Source organism: Mustelus asterias, chromosome 11 (genome assembly GCF_964213995.1).
Source record: "Mustelus asterias chromosome 11, sMusAst1.hap1.1, whole genome shotgun sequence".
Classification (NCBI taxonomy): domain Eukaryota; kingdom Metazoa; phylum Chordata; class Chondrichthyes; order Carcharhiniformes; family Triakidae; genus Mustelus; species Mustelus asterias.
Window position 1 is genome coordinate 62,521,269 of NC_135811.1, and position 24,502 is coordinate 62,545,770.

General features: G+C 44.5%; 1 protein-coding gene across 1 annotated transcript in view; it reads left to right on the plus strand.

Moving 5' to 3' along the window:
- Nucleotides 1-12,544, plus strand: part of tacr2 (tachykinin receptor 2) — a 126,446-nt gene extending 113,902 nt beyond the window's left edge. Inside the window, exons 4-5 of the mRNA XM_078223686.1 lie at nt 1,726-1,922; nt 11,975-12,544. Coding sequence (XP_078079812.1) covers nt 1,726-1,922; nt 11,975-12,197 — 420 coding nt within the window. The 3' untranslated portion in view covers nt 12,198-12,544. The remainder of the gene's footprint in view (nt 1-1,725; nt 1,923-11,974) is intronic.
- Nucleotides 12,545-24,502: the final 11,958 nt, after the last annotated feature.

Here is a 24,502-nt window from a genome sequence, read left to right on the forward strand (position 1 = left end):
AGTGAGGTGACCAGAACTGCACACAATATTCCAAATGTGGTCTCACCAAGGTCCTGTACAGTTGCAGCATAACCCCACGGCTCTTAAACTCCAACTCCCTGTTAATAAAAGCTAACACACACTATAGGCCTTCTTCACAGCTCTATCCACTTGAGTGGCAACGTTCAGAAATCTGTGGATATGGACCCCAAGATCTCTCTGTTCCTCCACAGTCTTCAGAACCCTACCTTTGACCCTGTAATCCACATTTAAATTTGTCCTACCAAAATGAATCACCTCACATTTATCAGGGTTAAACTCCATTTGCCATTTTTCAGCCCAGCTTTGCATCCTATCTATGTCTCTTTGCAGCCTACAACAGCCCTCCACCTCATCCACTACTCCACCAATCTTGGTGTCATCAGCAAATTTACTGATCCACCCTTCAGCCCCCTCCTCTAAGTCATTAATAAAAATCACAAATAGCAGAGGACCAAGCACTGATCCCTGTGGCACTCCGCTAGCAACCTGCCTCCAGTCCGAAAATTTTCCATCCACCACCACCCTCTGTCTTCGATCAGACAGCCAGTTACCTATCCAATCGGCCAACTTTCCCTCTATCCCACACCTCCTTACTTTCATCATAAGCCGACCATGGGGGACCTTATCAAACGCCTTACTAAAATCCATGTATATGACATCAACTGCCCTACCTTCATCAACACACTTAGTTACCTCCTCAAAAAATTCAATCAAATTTGTGAGGCACGACGTGCCCTTCACGAATCTGTGCTGACTATCCCGGATTAATCCGCATCTTTCTAAATGGTCGTAAATCCCATCCCTAAGGACCTTTTCCATCAATTTACCAACCACCGAAGTAAGACTAACCGGTCTATAATTACCAGGGTCATTTCTATTCCCTTTCTTAAACAGAGGAACAACATTCGCCACTCTCCAGTCCTCTGGCACCATCCCCGTGGACAGTGAGGACCCAAAGATCAAAGCCAAAGGCTCTGCAATCTCAAAATCTTGGGAATTAATGATGGAAAATAAGGAAATGGTGGATTAATTGAAGGTATTTTGTATCTGTCTTCACTGTAGAGATAACAGATAATATCCCAGAAATAATTGTAAATCAGAAGGTGAAAGTGAGGGAGGAACTTAAAACAATTCCAATCCCCAGGAAAGGGTACTAAGAAAATGATTCAAACTATAAAATTGTCAAGTCTCCAGGTCCTGATGGACTTCATCCTAGGCTCTTAAAACAAGACGCTGCTGAAAGCATTGGTTTTAATTTTCCAAAATTCACTAGATTCTGGAAAGGTCCCATCTTGGAAATACATTGCTGTTCTTTCACTGTCGCTGGGTCAAAATCTTGGAACGCTCTCCCTAACAGCACTGTGGGTGTACCTACACCACAGGCACTGCAGCGGTTCGAGAAGGCAGCTCACCACCACCTCCCCAAAGGCAATTCAGGATGGGTAATAAATACTGGCCTCGCCAGCGACGCCCACATCGCAGGAAGAAACAGAAAAATCCAAACTGTTAATGTTAACAAAACCGTTTTCAAACAGTTCAACCAAATTGATAAAATAGGAATTATTTTCTTAAAAGCTCTGTTTGAATGTTCATTAAGCATTGTTTTTTTAAAACTATCATGTCGTTCAGCTTTCAAACTTATGTACTCTGCACCTCTAACAGCATCTTGAAGCAACTTAACGAATGTTCGTTCCTCTGTTTCAGATTGTAAAAATGATGATTGTGGTCATTCTGACGTTTGCCAGTTGCTGGTTACCCTACCATTTGTATTTTATCCTCACAAGTTTCAAGAAGGATATCTATTATGAAAGCTACATACAGCAGGTGTACCTGGGATTATTCTGGCTCGCCATGAGTTCCACCATGTACAACCCCATCATTTACTGCTGTCTAAATCGCAGGTGAGCACAACACACACACTGACTGAGGGAGAGAGGGAAAACAACAACCACATCAAGGTCCAAGGAGATCTGGCTGCACACAGGCATTAGCAGGTGGTGGTGGGTACACTGACAGACTGGAACATGTGGTGGGTACACTGACAGACTGGAACATGTGGTGGGTACACTGACAGACTGGAACATGTGGTGGGTACACTGACAGACTGGAACATGTGGTGGGTACACTGACAGACGGGGACAGGTGGTGGTGGGTACACTGACAGACGGGGACAGGTGGTGGTGGGTACACTGACAGACGGGGACAGGTGGTGGGTACATTGACAGACATTGACAGGTGGTGGGTACAGTGACACACAGGGACAGGTGGTGGTGGGTACACTGACAGACAGGGACAGGTGGTGGGTACATTGGCAGATGGGGACAGGTGGTGGTTGAGGCAATATGGGCAGCTTGGCCTGAATATTAAGGTTGATGTGTTGACAGGGCCAATAGTGTCTTTAACATCATTAAATGTCCCAAGATGTTTCTTGGGAGTGTGATCAAACCAAATTTGATACAGTGCCATGCACAGATATATTACAAGAAATTATCAGAAACCTTAGGCAGTGCATTGATGGCTTAAAAGAGAAGAGCAGCCTAAGAAGAAGGAGCAGTTGACACCTAGCAACTGACATTCTTCTGGTGGAGCGGGCAGAGAGGGGAGTCATTTTGGAGGGGAGAGCTGGAAGATAAGATAAGCTGAGTTTATTTTCACTTACTTTTTTCGGAGTTTTTTTTTCTTGAGCAGCAGGAAACAGGAAACCGGAAGTAGGCCGCGGAGAGACCCGGGATGGTTTTTTGCCCAATAAATTTGAACGGGAGGAAACCCGAGACACTACACGTGGAGTGTCTCCCACCCTCCCCCCTCCTCTAACCTAAAAAAAAAGACTCGGTGTGAGAGCAGGTGAGCTTTTTTTTTATTTTTCTTTAGTTTCTCAGTAAGGGAAGTTCATAGAATCATAGAATCCCTACAGTGCAGAAAGAGGCCATTCGGCCCATCGAGTCTGCAACAACCACAATTCCACCCAGGCCCTACTCCCATATCGCTAGACATTTATCCGCTAATCCCTCTAACCTACTCATCTCAGGACACTAAGGGGCAATTTTAGAATAGCCAATCAACCTAACCCGCACATCTTTGGACTGTGGGACTCGATGGTGAAGGGGACAGACAGGCGTTTCTGCGGAGGTAGGCGGGATTCTCGCATGGTGGTCTGCCTCCCTGGGGCCGGGATCCAGGATGTCGCTAGTCGCGTCCCAGAAATCCTGAGGTGGGAGGGAGAGGAGCCTGAGGTAGCGGTACATATTGGTACCGCTGATGTGGGTAGGAAGGGAGAAGGGGTCATGAGAAGGGAGTACAGGGAATTAGGGAGACAGCTGAGAAAGAGGAAAGCAAAGATAGTAATCTCAGGATTACTGCCTGTGCCACGGGAAGGTGAGGGCAGGAATGGAGTGAGGTGGAGGATGAATGTGTGGCTGAGGGACTGGTGCAGGGGGCAGGGATTCAGGTTTCTGGACCATTGGGACCTCTTTAGGGGCAGGGGTGATCTGTATACAAAAAACGGGTGGAACTTGAATCACACGGGGACCAATATCCTGGCCGGTAGGTTGGCTAAGGCTACTGGGGAGAATTTAAACTAGATAGGTTGGGGGGAGGGGAGCTAGAAGAGTTGACTAGGATCAAGGAACTAATTGATGGGGGGGAGGATGCAGGGGTAAGGGGAATTACAAAATTAATGGTAGAGGAGAGGGTGCAAGTGAATGAAGGCGGTAATTTAGATAAGGGAGTAGAGGGAGACGGTGTTCGCGACTCATCAAAGCGGGTCCAGATAAAGGCTGGAATAAGGACACTTTGCCTGAATGCACAAAGCATTCGGAACAAGGTGAATGAGTTGATGGTGCAAATCAGCACAAGTGGGTACGATCTAGTGGCCATTACAGAAACGTGGCTGAAAGGTGACCAGGACTGGGAGATGAATATCCAGGGGTATCAGGCGTTTAGGAAGAATAGACAGGAAGGAAAAGGTGGTGGGGTCGCGCTATTAATAAGAGATAATATCAGGGTAGTACTGAGGGATGACATAGGCTCTGAGGAACAAAACGTGGAATCGTTATGGGTAGAGATGAGGAATAGTAGAGGGAGAAAGACACTAGTAGGTGTGGTATATAGGCCCCCGAATAATAATGTTGAGGTAGGGAGGGCTATAAACAAGCAGATAAGGGATGCGTGTAAAAACGGAACGGCAATAATCATGGGGGACTTCAACATGCACATTGACTGGCAGACTCAAGTCGGTAAGGGTGGAATGGAGGAAGAGTTCTTAGAATGCTGTCGGGATAGTTTCCTTGAACAGCATGTTACGGAACCGACGAGGGAACGAGCTATTTTGGATCTGGTATTGTGTAACGAGGTAGGTAGAATTAAGGATCTTATTGTGAAGGACCCTCTTGGGTCTAGTGACCACAATATGGTCGAATTTCTGATTCAGATGGAAGAGGAGAAAGTTTGGTCTCAAACCAGTGTCCTCTGTTTGAACAGAGGGAAATATGATAGGATGAGGGATGAATTGGCTAAGGTAGACTGGGAGAGCAGGCTGGCAGGTAGGATAGCTGAGGAACAGTGGAGGATTTTTAAGGAGATCCTTTTCAGTTCTCAGCAAAAATATATTCCAGCAAAAAACAAGGATTGTAAGAAAAGGGAGAACCAGCCGTGGATAACGAAGGAAATAAAGGAGAGTATTAAAATAAAAACAGCTGCGTACAGAGTGGCCAAAAATAGTGGAGAAACAAGTGATTGGGAAAAATTTAAGAAACAACAAAGAGAGACTAAGAAAGCGATAAAGAAAGGAAGGATAGACTATGAAGCTAGGCTAGCAATTAATATAAAAAATGATAGTAAAAGTTTTTATAAATATATAAAAAGGAATAGAGTGGCTAGAGTGAATGTTGGACCCTTGGAGGACGAGAGGGGGGAGTTAATAGTGGGAAATGAGGATATGGCTGAGTCTTTAAATAAGTTTTTTGTGTCGGTCTTCACGGTGGAGGACACAAATAGTTTGCCAAATATTAACGATAGAGGGTTGGCAGCAGGAGAAATACTTAATACGATTAATGTTACCAGAGAGGCAGTGCTGGGTAGACTAATGGGACTGAAGGTGGACAAGTCCCCGGGTCCGGATGGAATGCATCCCAGGGTATTGAAAGAAATGTCAGAGGTAATAGTGGATGCGTTAGTGATTATTTATCAAAACTCGTTGCATTCTGGGGTAGTGCCGGTTGATTGGAAAACGGCTAATGTTACGCCGCTGTTTAAAAAAGGAAGGAGACAAAAGGCGGGTAACTATAGGCCGGTCAGCTTAACGTCTGTAGTAGGGAAAATGCTGGAATCCATTATTAAGGAGGAGATAGCAGGGCATCTGGATAGAAATGGTTCGATCAATCAGACGCAGCATGGATTCATGAGGGGAAAGTCGTGCTTGACGAACATGTTGGATTTTTATGAAGATGTGACTAGGGCGGTTGATGGAGGAGAACCGGTGGATGCGGTGTTTTTGGATTTCCAAAAGGCGTTTGATAAGGTGCCCCATAAAAGGCTGCTGAAGAAGATTAGGGCACACGGAGTTGGGGGTAGTGTGTTAAAGTGGATTGGGGACTGGCTATCCGACAGGAAGCAAAGAGTCGGAATAAATGGGTGTTTTTCCGGTTGGAGGAAGGTAACTAGTGGCGTGCCGCAGGGATCGGTACTCGGGCCGCAACTGTTTACCATTTATATAGATGATCTGGAGGAGAGGACGGAGTGTAGGGTAACGAAGTTTGCAGACGACACAAAGATAAGTGGAAAAGTGAATCGTGTGGAGGACGGAGAAGATCTGCAGAGAGATTTGGACAGGCTGAGTGAGTGGGCGAGGATATGGCAAATGGAGTATAACGTTGATAAATGCGAGGTTATACACTTTGGAGGAAATAATAACAAATGGGATTACTATCTCAATGGAAACAAATTAAAACATGCTACCGTGCAAAGGGACCTGGGGGTCCTTGTGCATGAGACACAAAAGCCCAGTCTGCAGGTACAACAGGTGATCAAGAAGGCAAATGGGATGTTGGCCTATATTGCGAGGGGGATAGAATATAAAAGCAGGGATGTCTTGATGCACCTGTACAGGGCATTGGTGAGGCCGCAGCTGGAATACTGTGTGCAGTATTGGTCCCCTTATATGAGGAAGGATATATTGGCATTGGAGGGAGTGCAGAGAAGGTTCACCAGGTTGATACCGGAGATGAGGGGTTTGGATTATGAGGAGAGGCTGAGGAGATTGGGTTTGTACTCGTTGGAGTTTAGAAGGATGAGGGGGGATCTTATGGAGACTTATAAGATAATGCGGGGGCTGGATAGGGTGGAGGCGGAGAGATTCTTTCCACTTAGTAAGGAAGTTAAAACTAGAGGACACAGCCTCAAAATAAAGGGGGGTCGGTTTAAGACAGAGTTGAGGAGGAACTTCTTCTCCCAGAGGGTGGTGAATCTCTGGAATTCTCTGCCCACTGAGGTGGTGGAGGCTACCTCGCTGAATATGTTTAAAGCGCGGATGGATGGATTCCTGATCGGTAAGGGAATTAAGGGTTATGGGGATCAGGCGGGTAAGTGGTACTGATCCACGTCAGATCAGCCATGATCTTATTGAATGGCGGGGCAGGCTCGAGGGGCTAGATGGCCTACTCCTGCTCCTATTTCTTATGTTCTTATGTTCTTATGAAACCGGAGCACCCGGAGGAAATCCACACAGACACGAGGAGAATGTGCAAACTCCACACAGACAGTGACCCAAGCCGGGAATCGAACCCAGGTCCCTGGAGCTGTGAAGCAGCAGTGCTAACCACTGTGCTACCGTGCCGGTAGCAGGGATGTCAGTGCAGGCAGTGCAATGTTCCTCCTGTGGGATGTTTGAGGTGAGGGACACCATTAGTATCCCAGCTGAGTACACCTGTAGGAAGTGCACCCTATTCCAACTCTCTGAAGACCGTGTTAGGGATCTGGAGCTGGAACTGGATGAACTCAGGATCATTCGAGAGGCAGAGACAGTTATAGATAAAAGCTACAGGGAGGTTCATACTCCTAGGAATGAGGATACTTGGGTGACTGTTAGAAGGGGTAAGAAGCAGTGGGTTTCCTCCGGGTGCTCCGGTTTCCTCCCACAGTCCAAAGATGTGCGGGTTAGGTTGATTGGCTATGCTAAAATTGCCCCTTAGTGTCCTGAGATGAGTAGGTTAGAGGGGTTAGCGGGTAAAATATATGGGGGTAGGGCCTGGGTGGGATTGTGGTCGGTGCAGACTCGATGGGCCAAATGGCCTCTTTCTGCACTGTAGGGTTCTATGAATCTATGAAACACTCTGGGGTAAAGAATTCCACAGATTCACAACCCTTTAAGTGAAGTAATTACTCCTCACCTCAATCCAGAATGATCAGCCCCTTATTCTGAGACTGTGTCCCCGTGTTTTAGATTCCTGACCAGCAGAAACAATCCCTCAGCGTTCCCCCTATCAAACTCCTTCATGATAGGTTTGAATAAAATTGCTTCTCATTCTTCTGAAATCTGGGAAATAAAGACCTCATTCACTCAGCCTCTCATCATAGGACAACCTCCTCATCCCAGGAACCAATTTTGTGAATCTTCGCTGTACACCTTCCAATGCAATGATGATCTTTATTCAATATGAAGACTAAGACTGCACACTATTCCAGATATCTTCACCAAAACACTATGCAATTGTAACAAGACTTATTCTTGTATTCCAATCCCCTTGCAATACAGGCCAACATGCCACTGCCTTGCTTGCTGTACCTGCACGCTAGCTTTCTGTATTCCTTGTATCAGCACACTCAATTCTCTTTGAACATCAACACACCTGTTTCACACCTGTTAAAAATATTTTTCGATTCTTACAACTGAGGTGAATAATCTCACACTTCCCTACATTATACTCCATCTGCCATCTTGTTACCCACGCACCGAACCTGTCTATACCTCTTTGCAGTCTCTTTTACGATCAGGCCTATCCCTCCTCCTTTGCTGTTCTGTCTCTCTTTCTGAAAAATGATGTACCCTGGAATATTTATTTCCTAGCCGTGACCACCGAGTAGTCATCCTTTTGTGGTGGTGAGTAAATCAAAATCAATTCCGTGTATTCATGTCACTAGTGAATCTATCTTATCTCAGATGCTTTGTGCATTCAGATAAAGAACCTTTCATTTTCTTTACTTCTATTACCTACAATGCCCTAATTCACTGATGTACATTTTTTTGTACCTTTCTTTCCCACTCTGCTTGTCTTTGCCAATATTGCTTTAATGTTTCGATAACTTGACTTTTCTCTTTGGATTTCTAAGTCTTCCCTTCACTTGACTCCTTCCCCCCACTCTGTTAGTTTAAATCCCTCTCCACAGCCCTTGTTAGAATTGGCCAGGACACTGGTTCCATCCCTATTCAAGCAGAGCCCATCCCAATCAAATAGCTCACTGTTCCCCAACTACTAATGTTGCACAGGCAACATTACCCGTTGTTGTCCCTCTCTACCTGGGCGTATACAAAGCCCTGGAGCCATGCATTCTCTAATGTGCTTGACCCACTGCCAATGACACGTGGCTCAGGTTACAATCCAGAATTAATTACCTTTGATGTTCTGCATTTTAATTTGGCCCCAACTCCTCAAACTCTCTGAGCAGAACGTCATTCTTGGTTCTACCTATGTCGCTGGTTCCCACATGGACTATGCCATCCTCCTTCTCCAGTCGTGAGGAGATGTCCTTAATCCTGGCATTGGGCAGAAAGCACAGCCTTCAGAGCTCATAGTCTGGGCTGCCGAGAACAGTGTCAATCCCCCTGACTATACTGTCTGCTATCATTTCTCTTAATTTCCCCTGCTTGAATGGCATCCTTCACCAGGGTGCCAGGGTCAGTCTGCTCTCCCACCTTGAAGTCCTTCTCCTGAAACACACAGATAGCAAATACCTTGTATCTATTGGACAAAGTCAGGGGCTGAGGATCCTCCATCACTATCTGCTGGTTCCCCTTACCTACCTTACTTACAGTCACACCCTCCTGAGCCTGACCACAGATCAACTCTAATGTTCTGCCTAACCTAAAGGGGTCTGACTGCCTCTGGGAATAAAGTGTCCAGATAACTCTCTCCCTGATGTCCCACAATGTCTACAACTCAGACTCCAGCTCTGCAATTGGAGCTGACATTGCCTAAACTACAGACACTTTCTGCAGATACAGTGCATTCCACACATTCCCACATGCTGTAGTCACAGCACACCACCAGCCTTGCTGTTTCTGTCCAACCTAATTGAATGAGTTAATAATGTTGATGAAAATTAATCGAAAGTTGCTTACGTAGTTTGGAGACAAGGAAGAAAACTCATCAACAACTGGAGACTGAAGAAAGGCCCTTCGTCCCGCTGCAAAGAATTCCCACCTGAAGCAACTTCCTAATTCCTAACACACTGGCATACTCTCCTGTCTGTGCTTCCCCTTGCACTGACTATGTGAACAGTAATGCCCCTCAATGATTTGGAATGAGGACTCACAATATTTATCAATTAAATAGATGAAGGGATGGAGGGCTTTATGTACACAATTGCTAACAGTTGTATGTCTTGGCACAGCAAGGAGGAAACAGAAAGCAGTAAAGAGATATTCAGTCGATAAAACTGCAGCAGGTGAGGATGTGTGGTCATCCATTTAAACCTAAAAAAGAAGAATCAAAGAATGTTCTAGATGGTGAGAAATGATGAACTGTGGAGGTGTGGTAAGATTGAGCAGCAGAATAGAATTATTAAAAACTAATCGGTGGCTATAAAAATAATGAAAAAGGCTAAGAGAAGAAAGGATGTTTGACAAAAGGCTGGATGTTATGTTGCACACGGCTGTTCAGTTCTGGATCTGGCACCTCAGGAAGGGCTAAAAGGGTTAAAGTGCAAGGACAGGTTGCATGACTTGTATTCCTTTTGAGTATAGAAGATTAAGGAATGATTTGGGGTGGCACGGTGGTTAGCATCGCTGCCTCACAGCACCAGGGACCTGATTTCAATTCCTGACTTGAGTCACTGAGCGGAGTCTGCACGTTCTCCCTGTGTCTGCGTGGGTTTCCTCCCACAGTCCGAAAGACGTGCTGGTTGGGTGCATTGGCTATGCTAAATCCTCCCTCAGTGTACCCGAACAGGCGCCGGAGTGTGACGACTAGGGGATTTTCACAGTAACTTCATTGCAGTGTTAATGTAAGCCTACTTGTAACAAATAAATAAACTTAAAAAAAAAGATTTAACTGACGTGGTTAATATGATTAAAGAATATGAGAGGAGGAATATTCACTTATGTGGCTTTGTTTGAAGGCAGGTCCTTGGCTGTTGTCTGCTGAGCTTTATCTTGCGTTTTTATCTATAGTGGTTTGTCATTTATATTAATGATTTGGATGAGGATATAGGGGGCATGGTTAGTAAGTTTGCAGATGACACTAAGATTGGTGGCATAGTGGACAGTGAAGAAAGTTATCTCAATTGCAGCGGGATCTTGATCAATTGGGCTAGTGGGCTGACGAATGGCAGATGGAGTTTAATTTAGACAAATGCGAGGTGATGCATTTTGGTAGATTGAACCAGGGCAGGACTTACTCAGTTAATGGTCGGGCATTGGGGAGAGTTACAGAACAAAGAGATCTCGGGGTACATGTTCATAGCTCCTTGAAAGTGGAGTCACAGGTGGACAGAGTGGTGAAGAAGGCATTCGGCATGCTTGGTTTCATCGAACATTGAATACAGGAGTTGGAATGTCTTGTTGAAGTTGTACAAGACATTGGTAAGGCCACACTTGGAATACTGTGTGCAATTCTGGTCACCCTATTATAGAAAGGATATTATTAAACTAGAAAGAGTGCAGAAAAGATTTACTGGGATGCTACCAGGACTTGATGGATTGAGTTACAAGGAGAGGCTGGATAGACTGGGACTTTTTTCTCTAGCGTGTAGGAGGCTGAGGGGTGATCTTATAGGGGTCTATAAAATAATGAGGGGCATAAATCAGCTCGTCAATATCTTTTCCCAAAGGTGGCGGAGTCTAAAACTAGAGGGTATAGGTTTAAGGTGAGAGATACAAAAGTGTCCAGAGGGGCAGTTTTTTCACACAGAGGGTGGTGAGTGTCTGGAACAAGCTGCCAGAGGTAGTAGTAGAGGTGGGTACAATTTTGTCTTTTAAGAAGCATTTAGATAGTTACATGGGTACGATGGGTATAGAGGGATATGGGCCAAATACGGGCAATTGGGATTAGCTTAGGGGTTTAAAAAAAAGGGCGGCATGAACAAGTTGGGCCAAAGGGCCTGTTTCCATGCTGTAAACCTCTATGACTTCATGGTGTTGCCATGGCCTTCCACTCTCAGGAGCAGAAAGTTAGGAGCACAGAAGTTGCTCGTGGTAAAACGACCACAATCCGTCTGCAATATCTCCACCATCCAGGTAGTCACATGATAAGACGACGGTTGAGAAGTTGACTGATCACAGAATTCAATTTGGAATGAGGACTCACAATATGGACTTTATGTACACAATCGATTAGTCCACCACAGACCTGGTGAGGAAAAGCTCCTCAGTGGTGCAGCGCTTTGGGAACCTGAGGTCTAAAGTTCTGTTCCTCCCAAGCTTTCTGCTCACCTTGTCATGTCTCAAATTCCTCACATACTGTATCCCAAATTAGGAGTAAGAAGTCAGGAAGAACTATAAAGGACAATCCAGTTGTGGAATAATTTCCCAGTGAAGGAGTGTGGTGGGAATAAAGTGAAGATAATTGAAAGACAGGATTGGGGTTATGTGATGTGTGCTTTCCTTTCTTTTGACATTTCTACCAAATCCAAACACTGGGTGAGAAGAAGATTTCCCTGATAGTAAGTGTGATTAATCAAAGGTGTAAAGCTGTTGAATCCCACGATCCTTTATTCATCATTCTTCTGTTGTTATTAACAGATTTCGCATTGGATTTAAGAGAGCTTTTCGATGCTGTCCTTTTGTACATGTTAGTAGATATGATGAACTGGAGTTAACAACAACAGCAAGCTTCCGAATGACGCGGAGCAGCACTTACACCACAATCAGAATGGAGACAACAGCAAATAGTCGCATCAATTCCAATTATGATCACGCTGAGGAGACAAAGAGAGAATTTGTCAGCTCTCAAACCATTCTGTGAAATGCATCTCTTGCTGCATACGATTGATATCCCATCAGAGACAGAATCACAGAATTGTTACAGTGCAGAAGGAGGCCATTCAGCCATCGAGACAAGGAGCAATACCGTGAGACAACATTCTCAACTGAACTCAAACTTAATAGAGACAAGGAGAACCAAACATTGAGACAATTTCCTAATTCGCAAATCCTGAGGCCTAATTCTTTGATCGAGATTGCATGATCCCGATTCCTGAATCTTCCACCCAGCTTCTAATTCTCTGATTCCAGTTCCCATCCTCCAATCTTGGCTCCTGATCCTCTGAAGCTGGATCCCAATTTGTTGATTATTTTCCCCAATTCTTCAATCCAGTAATTTGAGTTTTCACACGTGGACCATACTGTGCATTGGAATCGAACTGGGCAGTTGAATGTAAAGGGAATTCACAGAGTCCCGAGCACTGTAACCTTCATTCCAGTGTCTGTATTTTGGGGCTTTGATCTTACATTATTTCTGCATATTTCTGAAGATATAATGTGTAAACACTGGATTGAGAAAGAAAAGAAAGACATATAGAAGCTTTCACAATCTCAGGATGTCTGAAAATGCTTTATTGCAATTGAGGTATTTTTTATTCCAGTTGTGTGACTGTGTATGAAGCATAGAAACATAGAAACTAGAAGGAGTAGGCCATTCACCCCTTCGAGCCTACTCCACCATTCATCTTGATCATGGCTCTTCATCGAATTCAATATCCTGATCCCCCTTCCCCCTCATATCCCTTAATCCCTTTAGTCCCAAAAGCTCTATCTGATCTCTTTTTGAAATCAGGCAATGTTTTGGCCTCAATTGCATTCAGTGGTAGCAAGTTCCACACATTCACCACTTTCTGGGTGAAGAAATTTCTCCTCACCTCAGTTCTAAAAGGTTTACCCCTTATCCTCAAACTATAACCCCTAGTTCTGGACTGCCCCACCATTGGGAACATTCTTTCTGAATCTACCCACTCCCTCAGGATCTGGAGTAAAAAAACAGAAAATGCTGGATAAACTCTGCAGGTCTGGCAGTGTACGGAAAGAAACAAAATTCTAAATGACCTGACAGAACTGGATCTGGGGACTTGCCAGTTTTTAGTTGTAATCATTTTTCCAATATCCTTTCCCTGGTAATAATTGTTTTAAGTTCCTTTCATTTCCTGATTAACAATTATTTCTGGGATGTTATTTGTATCCTCCCCGGTGAAGAGAGATGTGAAATATTTGTTCAATTTATCCATTTCTTTATTTTCTATTATTAATTCCCCATTCTCACTTTCTAGAGGTCAAGGTTCACTTCACTTCCCTGTAGGAACTATCTTTTTATATTTGTAGCTAACTTTCTCTCTTGCTGTTATTTCTCCCTATTAATCTTTTAGCCATTCTTTGTTTTTGTTAATATTCTGTCCAATCTTCTGACCTGCCGGTTATCTTTGTGGAATCATCGCATTTTCTTTCAAATTGATACTTCCATTAACTTCTTTAGTTAGCTACAGATGGTGACTTTTCACTGGAATATATCTTTTCAGAGTATTCTGAAGTATCTCCTTAAAGGTTTACCACCCATCTCTGTTGACCTATCCCTTAACCTCATTTCCGTTTATTTTAACCAGCTCCGTCTTAATTCCTCATAATTGTCCTTACTTAATTTTAAGACACTTGTCTTAGATTCACTCTTCTTACTTTAAACTGAATGTGAAATTCAACCATATTATGATCACTGTTAGCCTTGAAGGTTTCCCTCCCTGTTCCTGCTCTGTTACCTCCAGTGCAAGGTTCAACCCTTGGCCCCTCCTATTTCTCATCTACATACTGCCCCTCACCATCTGAAAGTACAGCATTAATTTTCATATAAAGGTCGATGACACTCATTTCTCTCAACTATTCCTCCACTGTTGCTAAGTTATCAGATTGCTTAGCCAACATTGTACACCATGAGCAGAAATGTTCTCCATTGGGAAGATGGAAGTCATTGTTTTCAGACCCCACTCCAACTCCATCCCCCAATGTCTGACTTCATTCCACTCACTGGCAACAGTCTGACGTTAAACCAGTCTGTTCACAATGTTGTGTTACATTTGATCCCGAGCTAGGTTCGACTTCCTATTGTATTAATTCTAAGACTGCCTATTTTTTATCTCTGCATCATTGTTCAATTTATCCATTGTTTCATCAGTTACTGAAATTCTCTTCCATGCTATTGTTACTTCTGGACTCGGGTATTCCAGTGTTGTCCTGGCTGGTCATCCATATTATCCTTGAAAGCTTCAAGCGATCCAAAACTCTGCTGCCTGCGCCTTAACTCAGCCAATGTAGGACAAGGGAATTGGACTTGGTTTATCAATCAAGCAAGCATCTTGATCTTAAAATTCTCATCTGTATTTTCAAATTTCTCCTTGGCTTCATCCGCTCCGTATCTGTGATTTCCTCCAGGCTCACAACCTTCTGAAATCTCTGTGCCCAACTAATTCTGCCCTTTGATGCATCTTCAATTAGAATTGCTCCACCACTAGGCCCCAAGTAGGAGAAACCTCATCCTGACTCATATGCAGTTCAAAAAGTGGTCTTAGCCTGTTGCAGAAGTTATTTGGTGAGTGTCTCAGCTGCTGGGGGAATCATAGAATCCCTACAGTGCAGAAGGAGGCCATTAGGCCCATTGGGCCTGCACCGACCACAATCCCACCCAGGTCCAATCCCCGTAATCCCACATATTTAGCCTGCTAATCCCCCTGACACTAAGGGCCAATTCACCATGGCCAATTCACCTAACCTGTGCATCTTTGGAGTGTGGGAGGAAACCGGAGCACCCAGAGGAAACCCACGCAGTCAGGGGGAGAATGTGCAAACTCCACACAGACAGTGACCGAAACTGGGAATTGAACCTGAGTCCCTGGTGCTGTGAGGCAGCAGTGCTAACCACTGTGCCACCCTAAAATAAACAGACAGCCATGTGGTCACAAGAAACTGATAAGTTGATTGGCTGGGAAGTGCTCAGTGTAAAGGGCAGAATGTGAAAAACTTGGCTCTGGAATAAAGAAAAGTTTGAGCCGATTATAGTACGATGATACAAGTAATCCAAAATAGAATAGTGCTGATGTAAGCAAAGTAAATGGAGTGCACCAAGGATTAGTATGCAAGTTTGGATTGGTTCTTAGTCTACCACAGGAAAAGGAGTTAGCTGTTTGGTGAGAATCTGGTCACTGTAAGCCTACTTGTGATTAATAAATAAACTTATTTTAAAAACTTAGCGTGAAGATAGAGGGAGTGTGATTGAAGATAGAGGGAGTGTGATTGAAGATAGAGGGAGTGTGATTGAAGATAGAGGGAGTGTGATTGAAGATAGAGGGAGTGTGATTGAAGATAGAGGGAGTGTGATTGAAGATAGAGGGAGTGTGATTGAAGATAGAGGGAGTGTGATTGAAGGTGGAGAGTGGGAGATTGAAGATAGAGGGAGTGTGATTGAAGATAGAGGGAGTGTGATTGAAGATAGAGGGAGTGTGATTGAAGATAGAGGGAGTGTGATTGAAGATAGCGGGAGTGTGATTGAAGATAGAGGGAGTGTGATTGAAGGTGGAGAGTGGGAGATTGAAGATAGAGGGAGTGTGATTGAAGATAGAGGGAGTGTGATTGAAGATAGAGGGAGTGTGATTGAAGGTGGAGAGAGTGCGATTGAAGGTGGAGAGAGTGCAATTGAAGGGGGAGAGTGGGAGGTTGAAGATTGGGAGAGTGTGATTGAGGATGGAGAGGATGGAGAGGGGGTGATGGTAGATATGGAGAAAACATGATTGAAGCTGTAAGTGTGAAGTTGGAGTTCTACGCTATTCCTAGGGTTTAAAAAGGTCACAACTGGTGGCTATTTAATAAATTGCCAAGCACCATAAATAAGGAAATAACTTAATTAAGGAAAAACACATTAAAGGATGGCCGGACAGATGATGTCAAGGCATATAGGAGATTCATAGAATAGAATAGATTCATAGAATCCTTACAGTGCAGAAGGAGGCCATTCGGCCCATCGAGTCTGCACCTACCACAATCCCACCCAGGCCCGTCCCCACAACCCCACATATTTACCCCGCAATTACCTCTAACCTGCGCATCCTGGAACATGATGTGGAGACCCTGGAACACACTAGGGTCAATTTAGCATGGCCAATGCATCTAACCCGCACATCTTTGGAGGAAACCGGAGCACCCGGAGAAAACCCAACACAGACAGATACCCAAGCCGGGAATTGAACCCAGATCCCTGGAGCTGTGAGGCAGCAGTGTTGCCATGCCACTCCTGGATAACATTGTGATCCAGGGCAAAAACATCTGCAGTACGTGTTTGCGGCTTGAGGAAATTTGACTCAGAGTCATTAAATTGCGGGCTGAGCTGCAGACACTGTGATACATCAGGGAGAGTTACCTGGATGCTTTGCCTCGGAAAGCAGTTACACCCCTTAGGATAGACTGTTCCAGTTTGGAAAGTGGTCAGGTACAGGACGGTGTGACTGCAGCTGAGGCAGGTAAGGAGACTCGAGTGCAGAAGTGTCAGCCTCTGCAATTGTCCATCAGGTTCGAGTTTCACTCAGCTTTTTGGATGAGAGTGGGGCTGCAGGGTGGATGAGCTGACTGACCATGGCACTGGGAGTAAGATGCCATTCAAGTGGTGGGAGTATATAACAATGTAGTGGTAGTCAGGGACAGTATAGTGAGGGTAATTGACACTGTTCTCTGCAAAGAGAACAAGAGCAAAGAGCAAGAGTCTAGATGGATGTGTTACCTGCCCAATGCCAAGGTTCAGGACGTCTGCTCCAGGCTGGAAAGGAACTTGTAGTACGAGGGGAAGGATCCTGTTGCCGTGGTTCATGTCACCAATGACATAGGCAGAATGAAGAAAGAGGTTCTGCTTGGAGAGTTTGAGGAGCGAGGCACTAAATTTAACAACAAAACCTCCAAGGTTATTATCTCTGGATTATTACATGATGTGGAGATGCCGGGGTTGGACTGGGGTAAACACAGTAAGAAGTTTAACAACACCAGGTTAAAGTCCAACAGGTTTATTTGGTAGCAAAAGCCACAAGCTAAGGCCCCGGGCGGCACAGTAGCACAGTGGTTAGCACTGCTGCTTCACAGCTCCAGGGTCCCGGGTTCGATTCCCGGCTCGGGTCACTGTCTGTGTGGAATTTTCACATTCTCCTCGTGTCTGCGTGGGTTTCCTCCGGGTGCTCCGGTTTCCTCCCACAGTCCAAAGATGTGCGGGTTAGGTTGATTAGCCAGGTTAAAAAAAAAATTGCCCCTTAGAGTCCTGGGATGCGTAGGTTAGAGGGGTTAGTGGGTAAATATGTGGGGGTAGGGCCTGGGTGGGATTGTGGTCGGTGCAGACTCGATGGGCCGAATGGCCTCCTTCTGCACTGTAGGGTTTCTATGATTTCTATGAAAGCTTGTGTGGCTTTTGCTACCAAATAAACCTGTTGGACTTTAACCTGGTGTTGTTAAACTTCTTACTGTTATTACCTGAACCGCATGCAAATTAGCATAGGGTGCATAAATTTAGAGAGATAAGTGGCTCAAAGATGGGTGTGGGTGAAGAAGGTTTTGGTTTGTGAGGCACTGGCATCAATTTTGGGGAAAGCGGGGGCTGTACCATTAGGACGACCTACATCTGAAATGTGCTGGGACCAGTGTTCTTGCAAACTGAATAACTAGGGAAGTAGAGAGGGTTTTAAACTAAATAGAGGGAGGGTGGGATGGTTCTGGAGAGGGGATATGTAGGCTTACAAAGTAAAAGGATATGGCAGTAATACAAAGCAGATATTTAAGTAATGATAAAGAAGGGACAGAGTATACAAACATTTAAAAAAAGCAACGAATAAGGTTAAAAAGGGAAAAACTGCTAAAAAGGCAAAATTAATCTTTACAGAAATGCACGCAGTATTTGGCACAAAATAAATGAATGAACGGCACGAATTGAGATGAATGGGTACAATTTGTGCTGTTTTGTGCTGTAGTTTTTCTATGTTTCTTTCTATGTTTCTAATCTTATAGCCATTATAGAGACATAGTTACAAGGAGATAAAAGCTGGGAACTAAATATTCAGGGGTATGTGGCTTTTCTTAAGGACAGGCAGGAAGGAAAGGGTGGTGGGTAACTTTGTTAGTATGAGACGGAATAAGTACAATAGCAAGAAATGGTCGTGGATCGGAAGATGTAGAATCCATATGGTTGGAAGGAATAATATGGGGAAGAAGATACTGGTGGCCTATACTAATGCAAGAGCTATACTGTAGAATGGAGAATAAATCAGGAGATAATGAGGGCATATAAAAAACCCAAACTGAGCATCAGTGAGCAGGTATTACTTTAGAAGTGTCACCTGCTAGTGCTGTTGATCCTGTCCACAACATTACTGATGATCAAGGGTAGACTAATGCGGCGGTAATGGACTGGGTTGGATTTATCCTATTTATTGTATACAGGACACACCTGGGTAATTTTCCACAGGGATGGAGCTGTACTGGAACAGCTTGGCTAGGGATGCAGCAAGTTTTGGAGCATGAGTCTTCAGTACTATTGCCAGGGCCCATTGCCTTTGCAGTATCAGTGTCTTCAGCTGTTTCTTGATATCACCTGGAGTGAAACAAATTGGCTGAAGACTGGCATCTGTGACGCTGGGGACCACTGGAGGAGGTTGAGATGGATCATCCGCTCAGCCCTTCTGACTGAAGATTGTTAAAACTGCTTACACAATAATATTTTTGCTGGCATCCCCTCTCACTGAGGATGGGGAGATTTGTGGAGCCTCCTCCTTGGTTGTGCACTTTGGTAGGAAGAATAAAGGAGCTGAGTATTATTTAAATGGAGAAAGACTGCAGAAAGCACAGAGGGATTTGGGGGTTCTTGTGCATAAATCGCAAAAAGCTAACATGCAAGTTCAGGAGGTAATAGGGAAGGTAAATGGAATGTTGTCCTTTATTTTAAGGGGAATGGAGTATAAAAATAGGGAATTCTTGCTAAAACTATACAAGGCACTAGCTAGACCAGATCTGGAATACTGTGAACAGTTTTGATCCCCTTATCTAAGGAAAGATATACTGGCATTGGAGGTAGTCCAGAGAAGGTTCACCAGGTTGATCCCGGGCATGGAGAGATTTTATGAGGAGGGGTTGAGTAGGTTGGACCTGTGTTCATTGGAGTTTAGAATGAGAAGTGACCCTACTGAAACATATAGGATTCTCAGCAAGCTTGACAGGGTAGACGCTGAGAGGTTGTTTCCCTTTGTAGGAGAGGCTGGGACCAGAAGGCGTGATGTCAGAGAAAGGGGTTGCCCATTTAAGACAGAGATGAGGAGGAATTTCTTCTCCAAGAGTAGTGAATCTGTGGCATTCTTTACCGCAGAGCTGTAGAGGCTGGTTTAAGTATGTTCAAGGCCGAGATACATTCCTAAATCAGTAAGTGATTCAGGGTTTATGGAGATAAGGTGGCAAAATGGAGTTGAAGATTATCACATCAGATCATTCATGATCTCTTTAAATGGTTGAGCAGGCACGATGGGTATGGCCTACTTCTGCTCCAACTCTTATGATTTTACGGAATTCCCTCCCAACATTTCTCCCACTCCCAACCTCACTTTCCATTTTAAAATCTCTCTTTGACCAAGCTTTTGGGTATTTGACCTAATATCTCCCTTTATTGCTCGGTGTCTAATGCTATTTTATAATGCTCCTGTGTAGAGGGACATTTTATTCAAGGCATCATCTAAATATAAATTGTTGTTCTATACCCTGCTTAGCATTAATAACAACACTGAATGTTCTGCTCTTGCTGCTAATGTGCCCCAGTTTGTTAGATGAGATTATATGCCCAAATCTCTGGAATGGGCTTGTAACTCAGAGGTGAGAATGAAACAGACAAGGCTGGCTGTAATTTGAGACCTTTGTGCAGTGGGTGGAATTTCCCTGCTCAGGTAATGATAAACTGTTAACTTGCTCAATTTGTGCTGACTGCTGGTGCTCCCAATTTAGTTATCAGCTGCTTCATCAAACAGAGCTGGATTAAAACTGCATTAACGTGGAAATCATATCGTGCCCTTGACCCCTCTACTCAGCAACCATGAAATGGAAAGTAAATGTTTTCATATCTGATATAATGGAGAGCTGTGAGTTTCTGATTACAAAGCAAAGCTATTGAAAGTCATTTCCTCAACCGAAAGGTCAGCAAATGGTAGAGTGTGCCAGGTTCTGCTGCCTTTCTCTGCTTGAATCACATACCAAAAAACTGACAGATTTTATACTTGCTTTTGTGAATTTTGTGCCCATATTAATGCTAAATGCTGACAGGTTATTTACACTGTCCCCATCAAACACTCCCAGGACAGATACAGCACGAGGTTAGATACAGAGTAAAGCTCCCTCTACACTGTCCCCATCAAACACTCCCAGGACAGGTACAGCACGAGATTAGATACAGAGTAAAGCTCCCTCTACACTGTCCCCATCAAACACTCCCAGGACAGGTACAGCACGAGATTAGATACAGAGTAAAGCTCCCTCTACACTGCCCCATCAAACACTCCCAGGACAGGTACAGCACGAGATTAGATACAGAGTAAAGCTCCCTCTACACTGTCCCCATCAAACACTTCCAGGGTAGACTTTTAAAACTGGAGGGTTGGATACAGTGGTGTCCCCTAGAGGTCAGGGTTGGGACTACTGTATCTTATTTGATATATATTAAAGACTACTATGTAAAGCGCATGGGATTGCAGGTAATGTTTTGAGATGGTTAGAAAGCTGGTTAGCAGATAGGAAGCGTAAATGAGGTTTTTCCGACTGGCAAACAGTGACTAATGGGTTGTTGCAGATTTCTGTGGTGGGACCCCAACTGTTCACATTATAATGTTAATGATTTGGACGAGGGAACTGAATGTATTATCTCCAAATTTGCAGATGGTACAGTTGAGTGGGAGGGTGAGCTGTGAGAAGGATGCAGAGACGCTTCAGCATGATTTGGACAGGCTGAGTGTGTGGGCATGTGCATGGCAGATGCAGTATAATGTGGATAAATGTGAGGTTATCCACTTTGGTAGCAATAATAGGAAGACATTATTATTTGAATGGGTGTAAATTGAGAGAGGTGAATACTCAGCGAGACCTTGGAGTCCGCATGCATCAGTCACTGAAAGCAAGTGCTCAGGTACAGCAGTCAGTAAAGAAGGCAAGTGGTATGTTGGCCATCATAGTGAGAGGATTTGAGTATAGGGATAGGAACGTTTTGCTGCAATTGTATAGGGCGTTGGTGAGGCTACACCTGGTGTATTGTGTGCAGTTTTGGTGTCCCTATCTGAGGAAGGATGTCCTTGCTATACCGGCTGATTCCTGGGATGGCAGCTGTCATATGAGGAGAGACTAAGTTGATTAGGATTGTATTCACTGGAATTTAGAAGAGCGAGAGGGGATCTAATAGAAACTTATAAAATTCTAACAGGGTTAGACAGGATAGATACAGAAAGAATGTTCCCGATGCTTGGGGGGGCGGTCTCCAGAACTAGGGATCATAGTTTGAGGATAAGGTGTAAAGCTTTTAGGACTGAGGTGAGGAGAAATTTCTTTGCATAGAGTGGTGAATGCGTGGAATTCACTACCACAGAGTGTAGTTGAGGACAAAATGTTGTGTGATCTCAAGAAGAAATTAAATGTAGCTCTTGGGGCTAAAGGGATCGAGGGATATGGGGAGGAAGGGAGGATCAGGATATTGAATTTGATGATCAGCCATGGTCAAAATGAACGGCAGAGCAGGCTCGAAGGGCTGAATGGCCTCCTCCTGCTTCCAGTTTCAATGATATTCAGGGAATTAATTAAAAGTTTGCAGATAACACAAGACTTGAAAATGTGCTGAACAGTGGGGAGGATGCTAAGATACTTCAGAAGATAGGTAGACTGATGAAATGGGAAAACATGTGGCGGAGGAAACCTAATGGACAGAATTGTAAAGTTGTGCATTTTGGTAGGAAGATTGAGGAAAAGCAATATAACCCAGATGGTACAATTTTTAAGGCGGTATAGTGACAGCGAATTCAGCTGTATGTACACAAATCTTGGGAAGTGGCTGAACACAGCTGTTAACAAAGCAAATGGAATCCATGGGAAGAGCCTCTGTGTTGACTGTACCTGGGAAGCAGACAGGATCCCTGCATTGTCTCTTTTCTTGAAAGCTTGCTGTATTTTGTGCCACCTGGGCATTAACAGGCCAGCAGCTATCAAGGACCCTGGGATGGTGGGTGGGGAAGCTGCCAGCCAATCAGAAGACAGCAGCTTCACAATGTCAGAGCCACCAGGGGGCAGTAGCTGCTACTGGTACCACATCCACCAGAGGCACGAGGTAGGACTCAGCACAGGTGACTAGCAGGAAAGAGACTGTGAGGTAGGGGGATCAGCAGCTAAGGCCAGGGCTGCTTCTGAGAGGCTGAATACCTTTCGAGGATATTACCCTGGAATGACCCTATATTGCTCCCTGCACAGTACCCCCTCCCCACCGGATGAATACAAGCAACAGCATGATGTGGCCCTCAGATGGTCATTAATTACCTACTTTAGGTTCTCAGCTGGTGATGGGGCTGGAAGGCTGCCCACAGGCTTTCCTGCAACAGACTTCATCGGGGTGGAGTTGGGAAAGTCCTAAGCAAAAAGCAAAATACTGCAGATGCTGGAATCTGAAGCAAAACAGAAAATGCTGGAAAATCTCAGCAGGTCTGACAACCTCTGTAGATATAGAGCCAATGTTTCGACATGGAACTGACTTTCTGATGAAGGGTCATTTAGACACAAAACATTGCCTCTATTTTCTCTCCACAGATGCTGTCAGACCTGCTGAGCTTTTCTCTCTTTGTTGCGTTGGGAAAGTCCTCACGTGCCACCTTCCCCTCCCTCACCATGGGGGAGGGCACAAGATTGCAACCCTTGTCTTTATTAATATAGCAATGTGCAAAGGTGAGGAAGGTACGTTAAAGCACTGGGTATGCTCAGATGTAACGTTTTGTTGAATCATAGGCACTGTTCAATTTGTTGCACTACACTTCAGGGATGTCAAGGTGCAGGGGAAGGAGCTGCAGAGATTCCCTAGAATGGTGCTGGGATGAGGAAGTTCAGTTAATGTGGAGCGATTGGAGAAGCTGCAATTATTGTCCTTGGAATAGGAGGGTTAAGGGCAGATTTAATAGAGATGTTCAAAACATGAAGGATTTTGATAGAGTAAATGAAGAGAAGCTATTCCCAGTACAAGAAGGGTCTGTAACCAAACTTGAGGGAATTGACAAGATCCAGAGGCGACATAAGGAAATAGTTATAGAATCCCTGTAGTGCAGAAGGAGGCCATTGGGCCTAACGGGCCTGCACCGACAACAATCCCGCCCAAGACCTATTCCTGTAAACCCCACACATTTACTCTGCTAATCCCCCTGACACTAAGTGGCAATTTAGCATGGCCAATCAACCTAACCTGCACATCTTTGGACTTTGGGAGGAAACCAGGGCACCCAGAGGAAACCCATGCAAACATTGGGAGAATGTGCAAACTCCACACAGACAGTGACCCAAGGCTAGAATTGAACCTGGGTCCCTGGCGCTGTGCTAACCACTGTGCCGCTGTGGTGTATGTTGTTTAAAACAACTTTTGTGGAACACATTGCCTGAAAGCGCTGTGCAAGTTCATTCAAACAGGAGTGGAACTGACTGGATAATTCCAGTTGAATATTTTCTTTCTATGGCTGTATGATTCTGAGATAAAGGTCCTATAGTACTACACGATTTCTGACAATGACTTGTAATTTTTATTGTTCCTTTAACGTCACTAAACAATTCATAACCAATCAAGTATTTTTGCAATGTAGTTTCTAAGGAAATGTAGAACCCAAGTTAAATTAAGCCAGTTCCTACAAACGGCAGTGCGATAAAGTATCAGACGAAGGATAAATATTGACCATTTCACTGGAAGAACTTTCTTGCTCTTTGAACAGGGCCAAAGAATTTTGACCTGGAAAGTGGGGTTAGAACATAGAAAAGCTACAGCACAAACAGGCCCTTCAGCCCACAAGTTGCGCCGAACATGTCCCGACCTACTAGGCTTACCTATAACTCTCTATCTTACTGACTTCCATGAACTTATCCAAAAGTCTCTTAAAAGACCCTATCGAATCCACCCCCACCACCACTGCTGGCAGCCGATTCCACACACCCGCCACCCTCTGAGTGAAAAACTTACCCCGAATGTCTCCTCTGTACCTACTCCCCAACACCCTAAACCTGTGA